A 10,378-nucleotide genomic window follows, 5' to 3' on the forward strand; every position below is an offset into this window, starting at 1 on the left:
CTCTCTCTCTCTCTCTCTCTCTCTCTCTCTCTCTCTCTCTCTCTCCCTCTCTCTCCTCTTTACTCCTGTTAGAAACAAAGGCCTCCGCAGCATATGTCTGACACTTCAGCTTCCTTCCTACAACATGAATAATTAATCAGTCACAATCTTGCGTCATTACTATCTCAGCTACAACACACAGAAAAATATCGTGGGCCCATTTCCAGACACAGAAAATTTGATTTCCAGATTTACCAAGGGGCACCCACACCACCTTCTGTACCACTAAGAGGAAATCTCATTTTATTTCATAAGATTTGACTCTTCTCAATCAATTCTGATTCTTGTAGGACTGGGGAAGGAAAAGAGAATTGGAGTGTTAGAATAGCCCTGAGAAAAGAGGATGTTGTTCTCATATCTACCACATCCATAAAATTTGCTATTTTTTTATAAGAGAACAGGTTAAAAATTAATAGCTTTCTCTCAATGAGACTGGTATTTTTGATATATCAACACTTGCAATTGGCCAACTTTTTCTCAATCCCTCTTGTAGGTACTTTTAATCCTAAACCCATCATTAAATGGTGCACCATTGATCACACACACACACACACACACACACACACACACACACACACACACGTGAAGCCTGTAAAAATTTTAACATCAATTCCTGACATGTATAGCTTGGACTATGGCTGCCAAGAAACTTGAAGCTCTCTTCAAATTGTATCAAATTCCACTACAGAATAGGTAATTAATGTGTCTGTGGATAGACTACATGGGTGTTTATCACAGATATGCAACCCAAGTACCAGAAACAAGGCATTTCTTTATACAAAGAAGAAATTTAATGGGTTTGATTATTTCGCCTTCACTTTGTATACCAACATTTACAAAGTTGAACTCTGCACCCGGAATTTCCGACCTCACAGAGGTCTCAAACAGCTGCAAGACTGCAGGGTGCTTGCAGCATCTACTGCCGCAGAGGTGCGTGATGGTGCCTGCTGAAGCCCACCCGAACCAAGCCACTTGAAAAAATAGAGATGTACATTGGTCATCTGGGTTACAACTCTCACTGAAGCCAAGGTTTCATTTTCCACATGTAAAAATGAATGCTTTTCAAAATCCACTTTCCTACTCTCTCTGCTGTTTCCTTTATTTTGCTTATAGCACTAACAAAAAAATTATATCATATAAGATATAACACATCTAGCAGGACCTGAATCAAAGCAACTATAGTATGCTTAGTGGAATGATTATGAAAAGCATAGGATTTAAACATTTTTCTATTACTTTCAAAATAATTTTGCAGTTTACGGTTCTGTTTGTTCTTAAATATTTGTGACATTTCCCACACAAGAGACAGATTCCTAAAAATGTGTAGCAAACAAATAAAAATGCATATACAAGTATATATGGCATTTTAGGATCAAGAGAGAAGCATCATTGATCAACTATTGATAGATTTTGATCCTGTTTCATTTAATGCAGAATTTCCCATGAGAGATTCCTCCCTATGTTATTTGTAGCAGAGATCTAGATTTTTTTTTTGTCATTAGTCTCTGACATTTATTCTTTAAAGGGGTTTGGCTTTTATTATTCACTTGCCTGGGTCAAGGAAATTTAAATTTGGGGAATTTATAAACAAAAGCAGCAGGCTTTCTGAATAGGTGTTGAATGGACATTTCAAGATTGTAAAGGAGGCTTAAGAGTTGGGTTGGAAGACATGAGAATCCCCAGGTAATTACACAAAATCACACACACACACACACACACACACACACACACACACAACGACAGGTGCATTTAATGCCACATCCCTGCATTCATAAACAGGTTCTCAATGTAGCCTTGATTCAGCAATGGGCAAGAAAAATACTTTCCCACCATGCTACAATCTCGTTAAATAACCAAGCTTTACAGAAATGGCCTCTGTCATAGTGAATGAGCCCCAGGTGAGCATGGGCTTCTTTCTCTTACCTGTAGATCTGGCCGAGGGATTTTCCAGCAAAATTCTTTATCCCCTCTTTCCCCGGGGCCAAAATCCTTTGTTTTACCGACTCCATTCTTGTAAAGACTGGTGTCCAACCTTGCCAGATTTAAATTATGGTGGCTATGAGAGGCGAGTTCTGCGCATAGTCTTGCTCGGTTAAGGTAGGGCTTTTTCTTCTCAGCAAACAGAGGTGAGCTTTCCAGCCAGGCTGTGAGTTGGAGAGAGGAGAGAGAGCAAGAAAGAAAGGACAACAGAAGAGCTGCATGCAGCCCACGGACTTCCTAATAGGAGAATTGGTACACAGAGTCACAAAGTCTCATTGGAAGGGGAGGATCCGGTGGCCGAGGGCGCGCGCAGTGCCGTGGTATTTGGGCGGGTGCTGTTGAGGAGTGCTTGTTCTGGAAGTCAGCTCACAGAAAAACAATGCAAATTCCCGGTTTTGAAGGCTTATTGCAATAAATCCGCTGGCTTTTAATCAGAGGGAACAGAAACGCTACTGAACCCTGTGTTAGGGGAAAGGCAAAAGAACCCCTACTGTCTAAAACGGTGACTTTGCTGATCAGAGCTCATAGCTCTCAGAACCCTTGGGAGCTTCCCAGGCCTCAGGTGAGCTATGCTGCTGTTAGCTTCCTGCCTTAGCGTGGTCTCCTCCCATCGCGCCGGCGTAAGTGTGCTCTGCGGCAGAGTGGCAGAGTCGAATTAAGACTGAGGTTAGCTGCTTTTTGCGAACGTGAGTGAGTAACAGACACACAGCTGTGATTTAGGCAGCCTCAGGGGAGCCTTTCCAAAAAAGCTGACCGCGCCCTTCAGCGTGCCCCAGAAGCAGCTAAGCATTTCAGCACCACGGACAGAGGAAGTTCAGGATCCCAGAATGCTGCTTTTGGCTAGCCAGCTTGCCAACTTCCTAGGGGAACTGGGAGCACAGCCCTAACCAAGGGCCTTTCTAGGGCTCTTCAGGAATGGATGCTATGGAAACCAAGTGGGGAGATGTCATCGTCTGCAGAGTTCTCAGGAGGAAGGCTGCATTTGGCTCTGCAAGGGAGGAGGGCTTTATTAAGCACTGACAAGTTACTCTGTTTGGCCAGCTTGGCCATGCCAGCTCTGACAGCATGGCGGGGAAGCAACACTGCAGAAGCTTCTCCTTAGGTGTGTGGTGTCCTGGGAACACCTGGTATCCCTTGGATATACAGCATATGTTTATGGGATGCATAATAATATTGTTTGTGTTTGATTCAACCCCTAAGAAGAACAACAAAGGATGTAGAGAGAAAGAAATGGAGGGAGACAAAGAAGAGGTGGGAGACAGAAGGAGGATACACAGAAGGAAAATGACAGCTGTAGCCTTAGAGCACTCTGTTAAGTAAACGACAGGCAGTTTGATATGAACTCTTTGGAATCCTAAGCTGTTTCAAATGACCTAATACACAGCACACTGCTGAATTATCTCCATACAGGTAAAATTTATGCCTATACTTCTAATTGTCAGCAAATAATAATTGATAATGTTTTAATATCTTATTTCAATATACTTACATTCTATTGAAATTTTATCTTTTCCCCTTTATGATACCTTCTCCCAAGGGGGAAGTTATTTTTGCTGTTGTTGTTTGTTTGTTTTGAGAGACAATCACACAATCTTTCCATCCAGGATGCATATGTATAACACGAGTGAGCTTATTTCATTAAGCAAAACAATTAAATAGTGTTGAATTAATATGAATTATTAATGTCATCCACATGGGTTATAGCCCTCTTAGATGCAGTTCAGGCAAGTGTTTATGAAACAGACTGGCCTTGAGCGACATCCTCAAGGTCAAACGTCGGATGCTATTTGAACCAACAGGGAGAGTGGGTTTCCTATAGGGACTATTAGGTTGCATCCCAGAGGTATAACTGTACATGCAGAATATCATAAGAACATTTTCTGACTATTTCAAAGGATGTGTAGAAAATGTATTTTCCAAAGATAGGGATGGCGAAAATCACAAAGAGAAAAACACTTTGTAATTGTTAAATCCAGTGCTGGCAAAATTATATTTAACTAGGCAGTATGGCTGGGAAAGGATTTCAGTAGCGTATTTTTATTACTTTAGTACATATGCATCATAGGAATATATTATATATTATATTATATATTTTCAAAAACTATGAAGTCATCTTCAAAAAAGTCTCCCTGGAAGGCCACACAGTGACCACTATGTATTTCCATAGGAGATTGGGTATAAAGAAGAAACCTCTTATCAAATTGTCTCTTCACAAACAAAATTCTGTGCCCTCAGGACTTGTTTTACACAGTCATCTTTCATAATACAGCTGTACAAACATTTAGCGACTGAACTCACTGAAATACATTTATTTAGGAATATCCATGATATGTTCATTGTGGAAGTTTATGTGAAGATGGAAGTGATATTAAATATTTGTGAAGCTGGGATGATGATGCAAAAGTGATTCCCCTATGCACCCTTTTTAAGTTCCATCCCAGGTGACTAGAGGTGAATCCATCAAAACCCAACATGGCTGCATCATTCATACATAGTCCAAGAAATAGTCCTCTGTCATGAAGACATTGCTTCTAGAGTAAATAATTGTGTTCATTGCCATAGAGAAATACTACCTCGTTTTTCTTCCTTTTCCCAGCAATACTCTGAATTGAAATAAGAGCTAATATTGATTTACTCATTCTAAAAAAGTTTGTTAGAGAATCGGACCAGACCTGGAAACATCCCTTGAAAGATCTCACAAGTCACGTGGCAAATACTCATAAATGTCATTAGAAATAATTACGGATAAGATTAGACATGATAAAATAATTCTTTGAAAAGGTGTACAGGAAACATTTTAGGAGGCAAAACACCCTTGTCTGTCCTAATATGTAAAAAGAAATTCAAACCTAGAAAATGAAGACAGCCCCATGGCCAGGGAATTGTACAAAGAGGGCTGGTGATATTTGGAGAAGATTCCCATCAGGGGAGAGATAAAGCATAGCCATGAATAAGAGAAGGTACCGAGCACAGAAAATTACGAGAATTGCTGCTCAGTTCCCAGAGACTGAGTGATGTCCTCAGGTTCTGCTCACATGAGTAGCTGGCCCCACTATAGCATGCCTTTTTAGCAACTCAACAGATTTTCTTCAGCCTTATTTATATGGTCCAAAATTCCAAATGCTGATCATGAACTCCTTGGGTCCTAGTAAATTCATTAGATTCATCTTTAGGCAAATATATGGTGATCCTTGGGAATACAATGTACAGATACTTTTAAAAGCCTTCACATCTATGGACACTCTCCTTTTCCATGTATATAAATGCTCTGTCTAAATTTAACCATCTCCTCTCTTCCACCATCTGCTTTCCCTCTGAGGAAGCTTTCCCTACATGGTTTCATTCATATAACTCATGTGCATAACAGATTACAGTTTATGAATGGTTCACACTCAGGTGATCTCATTCATCCCTGGCAATTCTCTGAACAGAGATTTTTTTTTTATATCCATTTTCTAGAGGAGAAGAATGAGGTCTACAAATTACAGTAAACTGTGTGCCTGGTAATGAGGATAATGGAGCAGAATGATTTGGGGTACTCTCTCATGGTCAGGGATCCTGTTAAAACAGAGAAATAATTCAGGAGGTCAGGTGGAGCCCTAGATGAGGCAAGCTTACCAAGTGTCCAGGACTCATCTCTCTCTGGATCACACTTTGAACACCAGCAGCCTGGAGGAGGCAGCTGAGAGCAGCTGCCTTGGGGTTGGTTCGGATTTTATTGCTGTCATAAGATGCTCAATGACTTTGCATGAATAAATTTTCCTTTCCTTGTGGGTACAAAGAAAGGTTTTCAGTAAGTTATCTCTATTATGTATTCTATTTGCAAAATCACACAGCTTCTGGGGTTTTTTTTTGGATAGAAATCATTTATTTGCTGCTAGTATTAGGGTCTTTCAACATTTAAGGTTAGGTTAATAATAATATAAGGAGAAGGTGGCAAAAATGCTTAAAGGCAGGTTTCTTTTTGAAAATTCTATCTTCTTATAGAGACTTACTGCTTATCTGTGATTAGATAGGCATTTCATATATGATTGTTCAAATAACTGTATGCATGGATACCTTGGTATTTACATAAGGGATTACCCACAGCAATCAGGCAGGTTTACATTTGTTTATGTGAGGAAATACTTGGAAGGATTATTTAAATGTCTTGCAAATGTTGCCCTCTGGTGGAAGGATATGTTAACACATTAAAAACAATTGTAACCTTTAATTATGTAATTTACACTACTGCTTCTTTTTTCTTTCTTCTTTTCTTACCCTTTTCTCTGTTTTTATCTGTTAAAATTAAATTTGCAATTACAAGAATAGAGTCTCTTTTGTGGCCAATGTGTTTGCAATCATCACTGATTACTAATTTTCTGCTATAACTAATTGACTGCTTGAGAATCTCTCATTTGAATACAAAGGAAATTCTGCTGTGCTGATTTTTAGAAATGTCAGCTGACCTTACACAGGGGAGGGATGGCTAAAACTGACTGTAGAGCAGATTAAATGGTGATGCCCTTGTAAATTGTGTTTCCTCCCAGATCACTGCACACACATTTATTTATGCATGTATGTATGCAGTGATATATATGTGTGTATATATTATAGGTAACATGCATGAATCATATTGAAAGTCATATATAAATTGTTCCTAGAAGTGTTGATATCACAAGTCAGCATTATCAGTTCTCCAAGTCTCTCAAATGGAACATTTGTGTGTGTGTGTGTGTGTGTGTATTATAGGTAACATGCACGAATCATATTGAAAGTCATATATAATTTGTTCCTAGTGGTGTTGATATCACAAGTCAGCATTATCAGTTCTCCAAGCTTCTCAAATGGAAAATTTGTCTGTTGTCAAAGTTCAGCTCTACTTTAGCTCTGCCCTTGGCTTGATCATGGTGAACTCATGAGTTCAGTGAGAAAAGCATAAAGTATAAATTCTCAAAGAGAGAAATATGCTTCAGTTTCTGACAGCATGGCTTAATTTGCCTCTGGATGCTTAAGTAAATGTTCAATATAATAACCCCAGAGGGCTTTCCAGTCTAGGCCAAGTAAGCTCCAGGATTCAGGCTGACTCTGTTCTTATCAAGGGTTTTTAAGTGGACAGTTTTCAGTTCAGCTTTATTTAATTTTACTTTGCTGCATTATCCTCAGAGTCTTTTAAAATAAATTATCATTATACAATTTCTTGAGTGATAGAAATAGAAGAAATAATTCATTTTGGGCTCCATGTGCAAAGCACAATCATGCTGTTGTGTTTAGTGGGCTAATACAGAATTTCCTTTGATTTCTCTATCACCTACCTAAATAAAGAAATGTAAGCAGAAAATGTTAAATAAATACACATTCCCGGGGTTGGGAAGAAGGCTCAGTGGACTTCTTGCTGTTCTTCCAGAAGACCAGACAGAGTTCAGTTCCCAGAACTTATTTTAAGTAACTCACAACCAATCACCTATTAGTCCAGTTCCAGCAGATCTGACACCATGTTCTGACTTCTTTAGGTAACTACATAAGCCTGAATATGTTACACTCAGACACAAATACATACATTTAATGTAAAATGTCTTTAAAAATATGTGTAATGCCTTGGGTATATATATTTTCATGGTAAAAAATGTATACATATATTCAAATATAAAATACCTTTGTGTGACTCCAATCTGTATTTATGATTAAAAAGAATTAGACATATTATTCCTTCTATACGCAAAAGAAAAATTAATGTATTATGACCCTGGGCCTGGAATAACCCATGACTTAAAACAAACAGAAACCACTAGTAGAAATAATAAGAAGAGCAATTATGTTTCATGCCAGGACAGAGCTTTCTGGGTGGAGCTCCTCCATCACCATTTTCTGCAGAGTCTGGTGACAAATTCCAGAAGGAGTTGGAAATTAACAGTCTCTTTGAAACCCTAAAATGTATTTCCTTAGAGGAAAAGCTATGGTCACATAAGGATTGACTTGTGCAAAGTAAGAGTTAAAAAGAAGCACAAACTCTATAAATATAAAAAAAAACACATTCCCATTATTAATGAAGCTAAGTCAGAGGTCATTGCAGCTTATGATATATCTTTCTGATCTTCCTTCATTTCTTCCTTCCTTCTTTTTCTCTTTTTTCTTTCTTTTTTTTTGTGAGGTAAGGACACACTATGTAGGCTTGACGGGCTACTCTGTATTTGAACTCACAGAAATCCACCTGCCTCTGTCTACTGAGCGCTGGGATTAAAGGTGTGTGCTTGGTGCTTATAGTGTTTCATAGGGAATAAAACTATCAAGCTACGAAGAAGACATGTTGGTATTTGGTTGTGTCTTTCTCTCCCTCTGGATTCTGTAATAATTTTATTCTTTTTCTGTCCTGGGTTATTGAGTCTCTTCCTTTTGTCATCATACACTGACATGTACTACCTTCCCTGAAAGAAGTTATCCAAGACCATTGAAAGCTCCCACCTGCCAGTCAATGTCTAGAGAGCTTATAATTTCTCTCTGCTTTCTGCATTAGTTGTACAACTGACTACAGAGTGTCTAAACCCACTACAATGCATCCCTTACACCCCATCTCAGGGGACATTGTGGAAAGAGGGCAGAGAATGTTAAAAGTTAGTGGATGTCTTTTGTGAGCTAGCATCTTCTGTATATGACAAAGGATGTTGCATTTATGACATCTTAACAATGTGGCCGTCCAACTAAGATCTGAACAACAAGGATGCCATTGATGTGCAAGTGTGGATGGCTAAATCACTCCAGATCTCACCTTTAGATGAAGAGTTATAGGAAATCAATGGCTGCTAAATCCCCTCCATGGTGAGCCTTAATAGGTTAGATAATTCTCAAGTGGCAAGCCCTAACCATATGTACATATGAGCAACACTAAAGCCAGCAGTTCACACACACCAACACACACAGACACACCCACACATCCACACACACCCCACGTACACCCACCACATATACCAGTAGTTAAAAGAAGAAGAGGTCATACATTGAAAGTGAGTTGGGGGTACACAAAAGGAATTCAAAGGAAGAGAATGAAGGGTATAAATGATGGAAACATATTGCTCGTGTGTGAAATTCTCTAAAGATTCAAGCAAACAAACTAAATGAATGAATACACCATCAAAAGCGGAAAGTGGAGGTCTTTCCCACTTTTAGAATACTTCCAGTGATGTTTCCCAAACCAAAGGCTGAAATGCATAGTTTTATTATAGAACAGACAGTGTAACCAGAATGTAAGCATTCTATAATCATAACTAGAGAAAGCAACGGCTCCAGAGTGGTGGGGATGTTTTTCAGCTGCTGCACTCTAGTGGTAATGAAAGAAAAAAAAGAGTTCTTTGATTGGTCCAGACAAATGATTCATTATAACAAACATTTGTGGGCAGGGCTGATTTAACAAAAGGGTGTAGTGTGAGATACATTGCAAGTCCCAAGGTCACCAGGACAAGTGAAGCAGTGTTTGAGAGGCAGGGGAGTGAGGTGGTTGTTTTCTTTGTATTGTTTTTAAATATTTTGTGGGCGTTTCTTTTGGGGATTGACACTGCAGGGGTGAAGAGTAGATATGAAGGGACTGGAAGGTGTGCCGGATAGAGGGTGATTCCCAAAGAATCGATAACGATTTTGAATTTTGATTCCATATTTCATCAAGGGCTCTCAGTCCAGATACCTGCATGACTATTCGCTTTGAGATTCACATCTGTCTGTAGATCCATCCTAGAGATAAATGTTCTATTGCCTACCACAAATGCAAGGCCCATTTTCCAGATTTTATAGGTTGGGGAAGAGCAAAGTGCTCCTTATGCAGCATGGAAGCTGAGTGTGCTGGCCCATGGCTGTCCTCCTATCACTCAAACTATAACAGGATTTCTAGTATCAAGAAGTTAGGTCAAAGACCACATAATAACAAATAAACAACAAGAAAAGGCTGGGACGATATGTCCTATTGACAGCTTGGGCCAGTAGCCCTGACAGTGCCAACTGAAACTCTTTCCAATGTATGCATAAATCAGACCGCTATTGCTAAAGGGCAGTAGATTTTGTCCTTTTCCACCACCTAGGTCACTCCCCATTTGTCCATTGGTGTCCAACCTGTCAAAATCAAGTCAACAATTTCTAGAACCTGTGACCTTGAAAGCTCTCTCTTTTTGTATCATTTTAAAACCTGCTGTATTGGGAGATGGTTCAGTAGTCAAAATCACAGGCTGCTCTTCCAGAGGACCTGCCATCAGCCCTACAAGGTGGCTCACAATCTTCTGCAACTGCAGTTACAGGAAATCCACCTCCCTTCTGCCCTCTGAGGACACCAGAGATGCACAGATACATACATACAGGAAAAGTACCTGATGCAGAACATAAAATAAAAATAATTTCA

General features: G+C 39.3%; 1 protein-coding gene across 1 annotated transcript in view; it reads right to left on the reverse strand.

Moving 5' to 3' along the window:
* Slc17a6 (solute carrier family 17 member 6) overlaps positions 1-2,785 on the reverse strand; it is a 42,105-nt gene extending 39,320 nt beyond the window's left edge. Inside the window, exon 1 of the mRNA XM_005357851.2 lies at positions 1,963-2,785. Within this exon, the coding sequence (XP_005357908.1) occupies positions 1,963-2,048 (86 nt within the window). The 5' untranslated portion in view covers positions 2,049-2,785. The remainder of the gene's footprint in view (positions 1-1,962) is intronic.
* Between the last annotated feature and the right edge of the window lie 7,593 nt (positions 2,786-10,378).

This window comes from Microtus ochrogaster, chromosome 22 (genome assembly GCF_000317375.1).
Source record: "Microtus ochrogaster isolate Prairie Vole_2 chromosome 22, MicOch1.0, whole genome shotgun sequence".
In the NCBI taxonomy this organism is placed as follows: Eukaryota; Metazoa; Chordata; class Mammalia; order Rodentia; family Cricetidae; genus Microtus; species Microtus ochrogaster.